This window comes from Alosa pseudoharengus, unplaced genomic scaffold (assembly GCF_046254945.1).
Source record: "Alosa pseudoharengus isolate Yale_2024_CS ecotype anadromous, Long Island Sound unplaced genomic scaffold, YU_APseudo_1.1 YU_APseudo_1.1_scf_4, whole genome shotgun sequence".
NCBI classification, from domain to species: Eukaryota; Metazoa; Chordata; class Actinopteri; order Clupeiformes; family Clupeidae; genus Alosa; species Alosa pseudoharengus.
In genome coordinates this window covers 32,517,758-32,533,340 of record NW_027468774.1, presented here as the reverse complement: position 1 = coordinate 32,533,340, position 15,583 = coordinate 32,517,758, and the positions used below count along the sequence as shown (strand labels likewise).

Genomic DNA, 15,583 nt, shown 5'->3' with positions numbered 1-15,583 from the left:
TGCTCGTCTGTCGAATGAGACTGGGCTGCTGGCTGAACATGATGCATGCTGTACTTACGGCTCCCACACACAGTTGCGTGCTTCGCGTTGCTGGAGACGCATCCAGTTCACTTTACATGGGCTCACGTGATCCGTTGCCGAACTGAATTGTGGGTCCGTCGCGTCGCGTTTCTCCCGCCGCTCGCGTTGAGGAGTTCAGCTGTTGCTGCACCGACAGACGGCACCGGCCAATCAAGCCAATCTACGGACGGCACCAACCAATCACATTACGGTTTTACTTCAAGTCATTTGCATAGCTACCGTCGGGAACACCCACTGGCATGCATTGACGGAATGCAGCTGTGTGTGGGAGCCATTAACACAATGCTTGTTTACATTGTGCAAAGGTCCAGCATGCATTACGTTTAGCCAGATTTGTGCCTATAATCAGAGAATGTCTAATAAGGGGAGAACCACCACTCTCGGGAAACTTCCGGTTTCTGAACTGGTTGCAGTTACTGTTCTGGTTCCACATGAGGGCGCTCATGAATAAGTGCAGAATGAATTGAGGTCTATGGAGCTTTACCCCTCAAATCCACCTTTCTCGTGATATAATTTTTTGCCCAGAAATTTGAATGTTGCATGCAAAAGAGGGGGCAGAGAAAATACACACCGCTGAGTATTATATTTTTGAGTCACTTATTTGTTCTAAAAAGCCTTTCAAATGCGTCAATGACGTCATTCATTAGCAGAAAGCTAGTGTGTTGTGGGCAACAACGACCCAACCTGTAAGAAATCAAAAGGACGTAAGTACTCGTTCATTCAACTTTTGACCTATAATCCATATTGATCTTGCAGAAACCACAATCCAATCTTCGATTTTTCAACGACAACCAGGTGAAAGAGACGCATTTAGCCGTCTAGCTCCATAGACCCCCATTGTTTTTGCACTTATTCGTGATCGCCCCTAGCGGAACTGCAGCAGATTGCAGGTACAATGGAGTTAATAGGGAGTGATCCGGCTCTCCGTAAACGGGCTCTGCTATAATGTAATACAATACACTCACATTGTACAGGGGTAGGCCTACATAGGTAGTACAGGCTTTTCTCTAGGAAGAAAAAAAATAGGAACAGTAAAGAAACAACAGTAGGCTAGTTTTGATGCCACACGAGTCCATTAAGCCACAGTTTTCATAGCCTCAGTATTTTTAGATTACCCTACACTATAGTGTCAGTAGGCCTATAATTATCCAAAATCAATCATAAAAGCAGGAAAAAAGGTTTTTAACCACAGAATTTGCTGTTCTGCTATTGCTGTTATGGAGTATTAACCTTCATAATCTGCCTCAATTCAACATGCCAAAGAAAACATCCTTAACAAAATTAAAATTCTGTGTGAATAAACTTGGATATCTGACCAGACTTTTACTTTGAGTAACCTTTTTAAACTGCAAATGACAGCACCTTTCATCAATTGGACAAAAAAAGCCCGAGCTGAAACCTTTTAGCCATGGTCTTCCAAATCTCAATCTCAAGTATCCAGGCAAAAAAAAAAAAAAAAAACTCCTGAATTTGCATATTTGCCCCCTCATCTGTCTCTCACCATCTTGTAATGGGTGTCCCGTACACCTGTTTCCTGATCCTTCATTATCTTTGAGACTAAAGCCCTCTTTCTGTGTACATGATGAGCTCCCTCTTGTTAGTAACTACAGTATACTCACTATAACCACTGTTCACTATAGGCCATAATCCAATATACAGTGTCCTTCTTCCACAGAAGCCAAACTCTTGGTTAAGTGTGACGTGTCACCAGCATGCTTCAACCAGTCATCGTTTAAGTATAATCAGGCACGTTCCCCCCCTCTCTATATTACAAGGTCACTTCAAAAATACTTTCCTCCAGTTCCACTGAAGAGAGAATTTTTAGAGCACACCCAACTGCCCCAAGACAGGAAATTGAATTCCTTAATTGAAGTCACTAGGTACCTATTACTACTATCCCTTGTGTTGAATGCAACAAAACTTGTTGTGCAGCGACCAGCTCCGCGTTGTGCTGCCATTTATTTTTGAGCAAGCAAAAGACTGAGGTAAGACAATGCTGGGTTATATTCTTCTCTTTTATTCAGAAGGATGATATCTAAAATACATCTACAAGCCAGGTGAATTTGTTTTAGTTTGTAGATTACTTTCCAATTTTATGTGCAGGGCATGGATTTTGTGCGGGTTTTGTGAATTCATTATTGAGCAAAATTCCTGTACCTCTAGACACAGTCTTTATGTGCTCTAGTCAGACTGAAAATACTTCAGCGCATTGTTAGCGTAACTGATGTGGATGGACCTTGACGATTCAGTGGATGCTTGTGCTATTTGGCCGTTGCTCCTCACCTCGTCATTTGAAACTTTTTTTTGTTCATGGGTGGTTGAATATCATAGATTAGACACCATAATTCATGAGACTTCTTCTCTTCAAATCCCTGAATTATATTTGTTAAATTTCGTACTGGAGACCTTTGTATTTTATTAAGTCATATTGGTTTGGTCAGAGTCAATACATAACTTAACAATACATGTTAAGATTATGGCTGTATTGAAATTGGCATTCACTGATATTACACGTTTTCTGCATTTTGTTCAAAATTTGTGCATTTTATGATTTTGTATATTTCTGTACAAATATTCATTTATGTCTGAAGGCAGAATCTGGCAAGACTAAATACTGAATGTATCATTTTGCCTGAACTATGATGTGATTGTGTGTGAACTAAGTTTGCTGATAACTTTTGTAGGCGTGTGAAGTGTTGAAAATGTGCAGTGTAACTATAGGGTATAGTCTATTGCCTGGTCAGTGGTCAGCTTGAACCTTAACCTGGTCTGGTGGTGAGAGTGCTTGAGAAAGAAAAGAAAAGTCTAAGAGCAAGTATTATGAAAAACTGAGGCCTCAACCAATCAGCTCAAATCAAATTACCACTCAGTCACGCACCATGAGACAAGTTCCCATGACAACAGAATGCAAACAACCATTCTATAGTCATCATAGGATGTATTTTTTACAGTCTTTGGTAGGGAGGGGGAAAACAATCAGGATTGACGGCAACCTCAGAAGTCACGTGTGTCAGGGCACATAATAGTTTATCGTAACAGTAATTAACCTTTGAGATATTTCACTATAGAAAATTCCTGAGATAGAACTTGAGGGCATTTCACCAGCGCAGCTCCCGTTGTGGCACAATGGATCTGTTGTTAGCCCTGACAGACTTTTCTTCTAGGGGACAGTAATGAAGTGATTGAATTTAAGCCACAACAATAAAGTAGAGAAACTCGTGCAGCACGAGAGAACACTCTTAATGGCATTATTATGGTCCAGTTGATGATTGAATAATATGTTCCCCATGTTGCTTGTGTGTCCCATTTCTAGTTCTAGTTCTAATGTTTTCTCCTATGGATACTTTTCTGATGGCCTTATGACATTAAAATGACTTATTGGTTTGGTATTCAAGGTACTGTATACTCATGCTGGTAAAGAGTAGAGCTGTAGATTTGTTTTTCTGGACAACTTTGATGTTACATAACTTGTTTGTGGTTCAATTAAATTGGCCATGAGTTCAGTATATGCACATACTGTAGGAAGACACACATTATGTAAGTTGCTTTTTAAACTAAATAAGCCACAGGCTGCACTACCATGTGAGTTATGTTGAGACATTTAAACATAACATAAACTTACAGTAGAACCAATAGTCTACATAAATCAATACGATTTTCGAAGTTGCAGGCACACAGTACAATGTTATAATCCTGGACATCCTGTTATTGACACACTATGCTTCTCTTGCCAGGTAACTTTGTTTGGTTGGTGTCTCGGGTCCTCCCCTCCACAGGATGGCGCTACATGACTACCCCATACCAGACCTTGACATAACCTTGCAGGAAGCAGGCCGGGTCCTCCAACTCACCCTGAGCCCTGACCTGTACATGCAGTACAAAAATGCCCTCTCCCAGCAGAGAGAGATCCTCCAGGAGGCCCAGAGGAAGCTGTCTGAAGCGGGTTCGGGTCGAGAGAACTGGGTGACGGAGCAGTTCAAAAGCCGCCTGCTGTCCTGTGGCGATGCGCTGCCCACCTCCACTGCCATCCCCACAGTCCTGCCGCAGTCGAAGGCCTGGAAGAATGACACTCAACTGGGGAGGGCAGCAGCACTGGTGTGGGCCATGGCCAAGCTCTACAGTGAACCCTGGCTGGTCGAGGGAGATGTGCCAATGGAACGTACGCAGCAGTCAGAAGTGTTTGCTGCCAGCCGACTTCCTGGAAAGAAACAGGATGAAATTAAGGTGAACTTTGGTGATAGGGCATATGCATACTGATTTACATAGCATGAGGGGGAAATATAGCATATTTCATATTCATGTCGGGTTTAAGGTGAGATTCGATTTGATTGTGATTGAAGTGTCATTTTAATTAACTATAAGAATCCCAAACAACCATATAAACGACTATTTTGATTAGCATAAGGGCTAAAAGAGGGTGGGGAGACTGCAACATATGTTCACTGCATGATATTGTTTATAAGATGTGTTGTCTTCATGTGAAATACCACAAGGAGGACAACAAAACTGTGGTCATGGGTTGGAGTGGAGGGGGAGATAGACAGGGTGACAGTCAGAGACAGAGACAAAGACTGGAAGTAGATATAATGTGCACCAAATTACAAGAGGTTGTATAACACAACTAGTAATGATGTTCAGCCTCCTTTCATTGTTTTAAAGATTATTAACAGCATTTAATCTATATTAGCATTAATCTTCAACACAACAATAATTTCTGCAGTTCAGTTATTATTTTGTAATACACTGATACACACAAACACATGCCTTCTGATAAGATGTGTTTACTTGAAGGAGCAGTCAACAATATATCAACAACAATCAAACAATTTCTGTTGCTCCTTATGATCCTCTGTCTGAACTGTGTGTGTGTGTGTGTGTGTGCGCGCGCGCTCAAAAGAACTGTTGTGATGTGTACACAGTCCTGGCTCTGTAAATGTGAAACAAAGTGGCTTGGATCAATCCATGCACTATTCCAGTTAATCAACACATTACTTCAGGAGCTCAGAGGGTGGGGTATAATTTGATTGGCTGTTGGGCTCAAATACTGCTTACAGCAGATTTAAGGGATGTTTTCCCCGTCGTGATACAGGTTATACAGGTAGCTACTTTTAGCATTAAGGGGATATACAATAATTCAGAACTGAGTGTGTCTTTTCCATTCCAGCTCTACCCAGACAGTGTTCATGCCATCCTCACCAGCCGAGCCGGAGCATTTCCCATACAGATCCTGCACAGGCCCAGTGCAGAGGGTCCTTTCACCGCCTTGTCTCTGGGGGACATATATGATCAAATAGAACACATCAGTAACCTGCCTGCTGCTGGCACAGAGCAGGATGCCTCAGCCATCTGTGCCCTCTCCTCGCAGCCTCGTAGAGACTGGCATAGCGTGAGGGAAAGGATCCTGAAGAAAGGAGGGCCCACCGCGGCATCCCTGGACCTTATGGAAAGTGCCATCCTGGCTGTCTCTCTGGAGGATGGGCCAGCACCACCTGACGTGGCAAGCACCCTCAATGCTATCCGACTTGGGGGCAGAGGTTGGAACTGCTTGAGGTTTTATGACAAGGTTGGTAAACGATTCCCTTTTAAGAACCCTAACAGAAAGAGACAGAGAGACAGTGAGGAAAAATCAGAGCCACTTTAGTGTGGCTTAAAATAAAGCTATTATCTTGTTACATGGAGGATGCCTTGTTGATTTGCTAATTTATTAGAATCCTCAAGTTTGGATTCTGTTTAGATGAGTAATCACAGCATATTCCTTCAGTAATACTGTGATATTAAATCAGATTGTAGATTGTGTCATATAGGCACACATTATAATAATCAGATTTAAAAGTGAAATTAATGTCTGACTTAAAGGAATGTTCCGGAGCAAAATCAACTTAGGGTCTATTTCCAGAAGCTAACAGGTTCAAACAGTTGTTTGAGAGCATAATTATGTTAATTGGTGCAGTTTTGAGCAAGACAGCATTAACACCAAATTGTCCTACAATGCAAGTGCAAAGGGCATAAACACACATCAAAAACAAACTCCATTTATCACCACTGACAATGTTCAAAATAGAATGACACTTTTGTGGTAGTGTGGTGAGGTTCTCTACAGACACATCGAAGTATTGTAAACGTTGTAACCAATATAACTGATCCTGTTCGACGATGATTGGCTAAAAAGCGTTTTTGGGGATGGCTCGAGAAGGAGGCGCTTCTCGAGGGCTGAGGAGCATAAAAGGCAGGCCACAGCCATCCGTAGATCAGATCTCATCAAGGGTACCAGCTGGTAACATCACCTTCACCCTATTGCTTGACAGTTCGGTCTGGACATTGTTTGGGCTCAATTCTCACTGCAATACGGTGAATAATGATCAACAATCTTCAGAGTCTTCCGTCTACATTGTCTCGTTTGGATGCTTGATCTAGAGTGCTAATAGCTAAGTGTTAGCTGAAAATTGCTAATTGACTAACAGGATTTGGAAGTGGACTTTTCCACGACACTCCTTTTCAATGTTAATATCGATACTAGCCTATATTGTCACAAACAGCTAAGTATTCATGCATTTGTTTGAACGCAGACAGCTACTCTCCTATAGCGTTCATTGACTGTCGTCTGCGCTGCATTTGTTAATCGACTTGTTAGGCCTTTCATCCAAGATGGCAGCGACAAGAAGACAGCTAAGGTAGGCTAAAATATTCAGAAAATAATTTTTTTTATAACCTTTTGAAACACTTACAACGTTTACAATACTTAAATTTGTGTGTGGAGAACCTCACCACACTACCACAGAAGTGTCATTCTACTGTATTTTGAACCTTGTCAGTGGTGAAAAATAGAGTTTGTTTTTGACGTGTGTCTATGCCCTTTGCTTGCATTGTAAGACAATTTGGTGTTATGCAAACGACTGTCTTGCTCAAAACTGCACCGATTAACATAATTATACTCTCAAACAACTGAGGTTAGAACCTGTTAGCTTGTGGAAATAGATCCTAAGTTGTTTTTGCTCCGGAACATTCCTTTAATCAAGTGGACTGAAGAAAATGATTTTAGGGTAAAAAACTCTTTTATTCTTTACAGGTGGTTAACATGGTGGTGTTCAAAGACAGTGCAGCAGGCTTGCTGTTTGAACATAGTGCTGTGGATGGAATGGTGGCTGGGCTTGTGGCTGAAAGTGTCTTTTATCTGTCAGAGTCACAGAATAGAAACTTCATCCATGCCCAGACAGAGAATAAATCTGTAGCTCTTGACACTAGCTTGACAAAACCCAAACCCTTAACATTTCAATTGGAAGGTATAGCCATGCCAAGTCAACCTGCTGAAATATCTACCCCAGAAACCCACCCTATTCTCACTTTTGAAATGTCGTCTTATCCTGATGTTTTCACCATCCTGAGGAGCCAACGAGGGGTTTATGATGCTTGGGTCAACTTTTCCCTGCAGCTAGCCTTGAGACAAACACTTGGGGAATCAGCTGCAAAATACATCCTTGTCACTCCTACACACATGCGCCATTTCAAACATGGTCGCTGTGATCCCACATACTCCCTTACGTCCAGATCTCGGCAGTTAATTAGCACACTTGCTACTTGCATTGGTCCAGATGGGAATCCTCGGTACACCAAGGAACTCATAGGCTTGTTCCATTTAGCACTTTTTGAGCACAAAAATCTAATTAAAGCCACAAAGAGTGGACAAGGTGTAGGGCCTCACTTGGCAGTCTTGCGTCATTCCATGTCCTCAAACAATCCCTTGAAAAAGTTTCTGGATCCTTTTGGATGTCCGTCTGTGTACCTCACAGGAAAAGACCTGATGGAAGGTGTGGAATGTGCAGTTGGAAATGTGTATGCGCGTGACCAGCTAGCAGTCACCTACCTTGGAAGAAAAGACCGGGTTCGTATTGTCCTGAATGGAAAAGGTAGCTTTGCAAGTATATTGGACAAACTTCACACAAACCTGCAAGTGACACTGAAGCTAATTATGCTCCTGGCACTTAGATATGCCGTTGCTGGGCAGATGGGGGCACTTGAGTGTATTCTGCAGGGGGGAGATGAGTTCAGAATGAATGTAAACACTGAAGCTCGAATTCACAAAGGTCCTAATGTGTGCAGCAAACTACCACAGTCATCGGAAATGAAACCGGATTTCACATTGGTGATTCATGGTGGAGCTGGTGAAGATGTGTCATTAAACCAAAAGGTGGTGGAGGTCCTTGAGTTTGCCCTGGAAACTGCCCTAAGCCTTGGAGCACAAGTACTGAGAAATGGAGGGAGCAGCTTAGACGCAGTGGAGAGGAGTGTGGTAGCCCTGGAGGACTGCTTTCTCTTCAATGCTGGCAAAGGTGCTGTCTACAACAAAGATGGCCAACATGAGCTAGAGGCTTCCATAGTGGATGGTAATGGCAGTAACTCAGGATCAGTGGCCTGCTTGCGTACTGTGAAAAATCCAGTGAAGGCAGCCAGACAAGTCATGGAGAAAAGTGTGCACTCTCTGCTGGTTGGGGATGGGGCTGAAGAGTTTCTACAGGGATTACCAGAAAAAGACAAGCCAGTGGGAGCTGAGTATTTTGACACCGATGTGCGCCATAGAGAGTTGGATGCCAAACTCAACAGTATCCAGTCCACCAAAAACAATCACCCACAAACTGTTGGCGCAGTTGCCCTGGATAGATGGGGTAAACTGGCAGCTGCAACCTCAACTGGTGGGCTTGTGGGCAAATGGAAAGGCAGAGTGGGCGACACTGCTGTGGTGGGTGCAGGAGTATACGCTGACGAGAAAGTGGCAGTGACATGTTCCGGTGACGGTGATGTTTTCCTCAGGCAAACCGTTGCTCAAAGAGTTGCTAGTCTGTACAGTCACAAAGGCTACACACTCCAACAGGCCTGTCGGGAGGTGATCTCTGAGAACCTGAAAGGCTGCCAGGCTGGAATCATTGCAGTGGATCACAAAGGCCAAGCTGTGATCGAGACAAATGCAGCTGTCATGTTTGTCGCATCAATGGTCAACAACACAATTCGTGCAGAAGTCTTCAAACCAGCAATCACCTTCTCCAACACAATCTGGGAGACTAATGAACTGGTTGCTTACTTACAACCTGACCCATGGACTCCCGGAGCCACTGTACTAACCCGCAAATCTTTCAATGGTCCTTGTAGCATTTTCCAGCTTACTGTTCATGACTTCATAACGATGCTACTGGGGGCCCGAAGAGTTGCAAATCTGCTTTGTGAACGACTTGGGGTTCACCGTTGTGCCCTTGTAGTCCATCCCCAGGAAGACCAGCCTGTCCAGATCAAAGTACTGCCTCTGCATGGCCTGGAACCTAGCTGGAGACCACACCTTGCTGGGGAAGAAGAGTTTAACCCCAATGATCCAGGCTACTGCTGCTCTAAGAGTGGCCCACGTTGTGAAGATGCTTACCTTGATAGCATCCAAGCCAAGATACGAGCTAAGCTTCCAACACCTAATGCTCCATCCTGCTATGACTTCCTGGGAGACCCATCACATAACAATCTTTTCTCACGAATTGTACGTGGCGAAGAGAAACAGTGGCGAGTGTGGGAGGACAACAGTCATGTAGCCTTTCTAACTCCCTTCCCCAACACACCTGGACTCACAGTTCTGGTGCCCCGCAAACCATTCTCCAGTGACATCTTCCGTCTAGAAGAAGCAGACTACACAGCCCTCATCCTAGCTGCCCGAAAAGTTGCACAGCTCTTGCAGGAAGGTATGAGGGCCCAGGGAGTGGCTCTCATTTTCGAGGGCTTTGAAATCGATTATGCCCATGCAAAGTTGATTCCCTTAGTGGCTTTATCCTGTCCAGAGGTCACTGCTGTGCCACCACAGTTTTCTCAAACCTACCCAGGGTTTGTCACCTCGGCCAATGGCCCACCCGCATCACCAGAAGAACTCAAAAAGGTCCACACTCAGATCACACAGAACAAAGCCCCAAGGTCATGGGAGAATCCTCAAAGCCATGCCACATTAGCGATAACCAACCAATGGTACAAAAATCTCTTCCAGATCCAGAGCACCCTCTTCCACAGCACTGTAGAGTATTTCCATAACATCTGTCATTATGCTTATGCTTTGACCCCCATCACCACTGACACTATCTCATCCCCAATGGGTCTTGGGTCTGACTCAGAGCCTGTGTTTGTCAACATGCTGGGACAAGATGTCTACTTGGCTGACTCCATGCAGTTTGTCCTTGAATATTTCCTGCGGTTCCAGGAAGGTCTACCCGGAGCCTACTACGTCTCACCCAGTTTTCGGGGAGAAGATCCTGATGCCACACATCTGAACCAGTTCTACCACATTGAATGTGAACTTCTGGGCAATATGGATGCCGCCATATCTGTGGCCGAGAGCTTTGTGGCCCACATAACGCAACAAATGCTAAAGAAACACTCTCAGATCATCCTGAGGACAGCTGGTACTCTGTCCCATGCACAGGACCTGCTGAAAAAGCTTGAAGGGGGGAAACCCCTCCCAAGGGTCACCTTGGAACAAGCCATCCCTATGATGCCATCCCCTGACTGTCTGGAGTGGGTTCAAGAGGGCCAGCCTCAGTTTGGCAGAAAGCTCACTCGGAAAGGTGAGCGGGTCATGATCGAGAAGTACGGTGGTGTCGTTTGGCTGACAGAAATGGATCACCTTGGAGTGCCATTCTATCAGGCATATGTAGAAGGCTCGGGCCGATCTAAAGCCAAGGCCGCCGATCTCCTGCTGGGACTGGGTGAGACTGTAGGCCTGGGAGAGCGCCACCCTAACCCAGAGACAGTGCAAGAGGCCTTGAGGCACCATGCTGTTCCCGAAGAATCATACAAATGGTACATTAACATGAGACAGGTCATCCCTTTACGCACCAGTGGGTGGGGCATGGGCACTGAGCGCTACTTATGTTGGCTTCTTCAGCATAATGATGTCAGAGACATGCACATCATACCACGAATGAAAGCCAAGAAATACATGCCTTAAACATTGTTCCCATTCAGAAAATTCAGAGTTTGTGGACAACATGAGTGATATGATAGTTATTTCAAATGTCAATTACACTACTTACACAAATATTTTTTAATCAAAGAATCCGATTTTTAGGCATTGTGATGTTTCAGCCTTTTGATATTTGATTGTTTGTCATAAAGGATGTTTAGGAGGCATTTTAAGTGGATCTGCTAATAGTGATTTTATACGATTTTATTATTTTAGAGCATGCTATGATCTTAGCACAAAATATCCTTTTAAAAATACATTTTAATGTCATTTTATGCTTTTGATTTTTCCATCTAACTATTTTTTATCTGTATTGCCACTCATGTTTTTTCACAGTTTTTCATTTCATTGTATCTGATTCATTTATTTCTAATTTGCGGATTATCATGTACCTATGAAGTGATTGAGACTTGATGTAATACTTCAATTATTAGTCTGAAAAATGAATTATTTCCAGAACCAGCTGATAGGCTACTCAGTTTCTAAACCTTACACTATTATTGCTTTTCAACATATCAATGAATAAAGATTATTAACAAAACATTTATTGTTCTTTTTACCTTTTAGCAAGTGTTGGTTTTAGATTTATTTAGTTATTGAATAATTACTACAATTGAATATTAGAAATACAGTTTATATAATATGTACATAAGAAACACACACACACAGTTTGATAGCTGGAATTAAAGTCAGCATGTACTGCTTAAAAAACATCTCACTCACTCAGCCTTCTTTCCATGTCAGGATTCTATCACAACAGGTAAATTACCTCAGGAAATCAGTTATGTCCTGCTCAAACAGAAGCAGGCGTCAAGTTAGCCCCAGATGCCAATTATCACAGGTCTCCACACCGACAGCCCCAAACAACCTGATACACAAGACATGCATTGACAGGATAAGTGTATCCCCATGACACACACACACACATTAGGATGGACGCCATGCTACCGCTCCCTAGGCCGCGTGATATGGTGCTCGTTCCAGCAGGACACCACAAGGCCAAACCACAGCTGGGTCTCTGAGGTAAGTGTGGCACGACACAATAGACAAAGAAAAGAGGCTTCTTTCATCCACAAAAACTCATACTCAATCGTAAACACATAAGAGCCAAACAGTTTTAGGAGAATTCCAGCTAATGGCTCACTGAAAATTTGGTATGGGTGATGATGGCATATAGAGAGATCAGATGATTTACAGTAGGCTAGGCTTACTTCTCACTAAATGTTAATCTACTTTGGTGAACCTGAAGTGGTAGTGTCAGCATGAGTCGTCTGTTATTAATCATAATTATAAGATGGCAGACTTATTCAGTCAATATACGCCTCCAATTTTGTTATATGCACACATGAATCAGAGGATTTGGACAAACAAAAACACCAGAAAATGACAGATGCCCTAATAATGGATTTTACATTTCTACATTGATCCTCCTGGCATTAAAATATAGGCTACACATGGCTTACCAACATCAAGGAATGTTGATTTTTTTGGGGAAGTTATGATGGCGCCATGCCGCTTAAAGCACTTGCGGTTTGTGCATCCACCACAAGAGGGGACTGTTAATAACAAACCAACATAGGGGGTGAAGCAAGTATAATGGCAGGCCAGGTTCGTGCGCTAGTCGCTGCAAAGTGGCTTGCCGAAGCAATTAAAAACAACAAAGTGGGACCTAAGCTCCGAATTCTCGACTCCTCTTGGTATCTCCCTAAATTTAATCGTAATGTTCTAGAAGAATTCAACCAGAGACATATACCCGGTGCCTCCTTCTTCGACATCGACGAATGCTGCGATAAAACTTCCACCTTCGATCACATGCTACCTACCGACACCGAGTTTGCTGCATACGTGGGAAATTTAGGAATCAGTAATGACACACATGTAGTCGTTTATGATACCAGCGACTTCGGGGGATTCGCAGCACCACGGGTTTGGTGGATGTTCAGGTTCTTCGGCCACGAATCGGTATCTGTGCTAAGCGGGGGAATGAAAAACTGGCTGAATGAGGGTCACCCCGTTTCTTCAGAGTACTCCGAACCGGAACGAGCAGAGTTTCATTCAACTACTACCAACAGCTCTTGGGTGAAGACCTACGAAGACGTACTAGAAAATTTAACAACTAAACAGTTCCAAGTCGTTGACGCAAGGGCTAGTGGAAGATTTCGTGGCATTGAACCAGAGCCAAGACCAAGTAAGCTGCATTCGGTTCTGTTCAGTTCTAGCTGTAGGCTACGCTTAATTCAAATGACACAGTTGGGCATGACACAAAATGCATTTTGATTGACAATTTGAATAGGCCTACAGGCTGACATTTTCTGCCATCTACTCAGGGTCAGGGCATGCTATATAGTTGCATTAGGCCTATCTGTACAGTAGCTGCAGGTTAATAGGTTATCAGTTGTTGGAAAAAACAGTAGTTAATTTACAACAGGTTGCGCAATCTGACTACATAGCCTGCATGTTGGTGCTGCCAAGCTGAGTTGGGCTATAAAAATAACATAAAATAAACACAGCCCCTAGTTAAAAATGAATAATCAGACAAAAACAAACAAAAACATTTTGGCCTAAGTGACAACACTCACACTCTCTCTTTCTCTTACTGATATTTGTTCTCTTGGTTTCTCTCTCTATATCTCTTTCACTCTCTTCTGCACACACACACACATTACATCTCTCTGTCACACACACTTTACTCCCCTCCCCATCAAATAGCCACTGAGCCAGGGCACATCCCAGGTACCATCAACATGCCGTTCCCTAACTTCATGGATTCCGCGGGGTTGGAGAAGGACCCTGAGGAGCTGGCCCAGATGTTCCACGAGGCTGGAGTGGACCTGAAGAAGCCCTTTTGGGTCACTTGTGGCTCGGGTGTGACAGCGTGCCACATTGCTCTGGCAGCGCACCTGTGTGGGCATCCAGGTGTATGCCTGTACGATGGTTCTTGGTCAGAGTGGTTTGCCAGGGCGGCACCGGAGCACGTCGTCTCAGAGGGAAAAGGAAAACAGGCGTGAGGCCACCAGTGTGGTCTGAAGAGCACATACCTATGATAACTGTAGGTTTTGAAATGTTTAGTGTTTGGTAGAATACAGTGCATCAGAGAGGTTTGCAACATCAGTGCGATACACTCCAGTGCAAAGTTCAAATTACATGGCCAAGGCTACAAAGTGTTCCCACAACCTATGATGATGCACTGTACTCCAGCTGTCTGACCCTCAGAATTTACTCTTACATTGTGCATACACAAACTTCAGGATATTAACATTAAATTAAAGGTGTGGCATTAAGAAGATTTAGTGCCTGTATACTTTAAAGGTGCTGTGTAAGACTGGTGAGTCTGTCTATTGCCTCTCAGCAGAAACTGTTGATGAGGGACCCCTGAGTAAGGTCTCTGCTTTAATCAGATGCAGACCCTTTGATTGGCCCTAATCTGATGCTCATAAATCCTTTTTCAGAGTTAAGTTACTTTGTTATAATGGCAATGTTTTAAAGAGGAATTGGGCAATACCTTGTTTTTGTATTGTATTTGCCTTGTATTTGTTTGCCAGTCACTAATCCTGGTAGGCCTATGTGAATAGACTATGAATGTTCAGAAATTATGTTGTGTTGATGGATATGGCAAGTTTAACAATAAAGAATAGCCTAAGCCCTGTTTTAGGCTTGGGGTAAGGTAGGTAGGTATATGTGAAAATAACGTGCACTTTTGAATAGGCCTACTGATTTAACCTTGTTTATAAGAAGTCTATTAATTATCACTGTACAGTACAAAAAAGGCATAGTGTATCAAATATTTCCGCCAATGTAATTGAAATATAATAATAAACAAACTCTATTTTCAAATATGTTTTTTTATTATTATTATTATTAAAATGTTATGACCCTGAAATGAACTGACTTGTTAGAGCATGACGATATAACCTCCAAAAAAACATATTAATCAGACTTTCTCACAGTTGATAGCTAACTTTCAAGTGTGTTTAGACGTTCAGTGATGTCCCATTCTATTCCTTAAGTTAAGTAAAGGCCAACAAGAGCATAGGCTACCAAGAGGCTGATGAATCAAAGTTACTGACATAGCAGGGCGCAATGAAAAGCCGGTACAATCCGGTTTCAATGATATTTTAGGAGTCCCTTAATAAGCCTGACAGATTTATAGTCATCGGTCACAGTTGACTGAGCTTTTTATTTTACTTAATAGCAACGTAGTTGTAAGTTATTTAACAAAGCCGATAACACTTTTCCAGGTATTAACACAAATTACTTTACTACATTTTGAAAGAAGCGCGAAAAGGGGCGTGTAGGCTATTTAAAGAGAAGTCGACGATGTGTAGCCACCATGACGGCCATGATGAGCGGGGCATGTTCATGACCAATAACATGTTTTAAATGTAATACCAACATCCACTAACTGATACTTTCGTCTTAAATCAGTATGGGTGCCCTGGATACTACCAGGGTGACCCAATATGTAGGCCTAATGAATCATCTTAACTGGGCTATTTAATTGGCTTAGCCAATATTTCAAAA

At 43.0% G+C, this 15,583-nt stretch overlaps 3 protein-coding genes across 3 annotated transcripts; all 3 read left to right on the top strand.

Annotated features, from left to right (window-relative positions):
* Window positions 1–3,858: 3,858 nt before the first annotated feature.
* Window positions 3,859–5,722, top strand: LOC143102906 (peroxisomal carnitine O-octanoyltransferase-like). Its single transcript, XM_076266700.1, has 2 exons — window positions 3,859–4,305; window positions 5,246–5,722. The coding sequence occupies exons 1-2, from the start codon at window positions 3,859–3,861 to the stop codon at window positions 5,720–5,722; spliced, it is 924 nt and encodes a 307-aa protein (XP_076122815.1).
* Window positions 5,723–7,170: 1,448 nt separating this feature from the next.
* On the top strand, window positions 7,171–11,123 carry LOC143103191 (uncharacterized). Its single transcript, XM_076267008.1, has one exon. The coding sequence runs from the start codon at window positions 7,217–7,219 to the stop codon at window positions 11,045–11,047; it is 3,831 nt and encodes a 1,276-aa protein (XP_076123123.1). The 5' UTR covers window positions 7,171–7,216; the 3' UTR covers window positions 11,048–11,123.
* A 1,503-nt stretch (window positions 11,124–12,626) lies between these two features.
* mpst (mercaptopyruvate sulfurtransferase) lies at window positions 12,627–14,896 on the top strand. Its single transcript, XM_076265912.1, has 2 exons — window positions 12,627–13,250; window positions 13,772–14,896. The coding sequence occupies exons 1-2, from the start codon at window positions 12,659–12,661 to the stop codon at window positions 14,068–14,070; spliced, it is 891 nt and encodes a 296-aa protein (XP_076122027.1). The 5' UTR covers window positions 12,627–12,658; the 3' UTR covers window positions 14,071–14,896.
* Window positions 14,897–15,583: the final 687 nt, after the last annotated feature.

Coding starts and splice junctions, on each gene's coding strand:
- mpst (XM_076265912.1), top strand. CDS start 12,659: ATGGCAGGCCAGGTTCGTGCGCTAGTCGCTGCAAAGTGGCTTGCCGAA. Junction 13,251..13,771: donor TGAACCAGAGCCAAGACCAA/GTAAGCTGCATT, acceptor CCCATCAAATAG/CCACTGAGCCAGGGCACATC.
- LOC143103191 (XM_076267008.1), top strand. CDS start 7,217: ATGGTGGCTGGGCTTGTGGCTGAAAGTGTCTTTTATCTGTCAGAGTCA.
- LOC143102906 (XM_076266700.1), top strand. CDS start 3,859: ATGGCGCTACATGACTACCCCATACCAGACCTTGACATAACCTTGCAG. Junction 4,306..5,245: donor AGAAACAGGATGAAATTAAG/GTGAACTTTGGT, acceptor TTTCCATTCCAG/CTCTACCCAGACAGTGTTCA.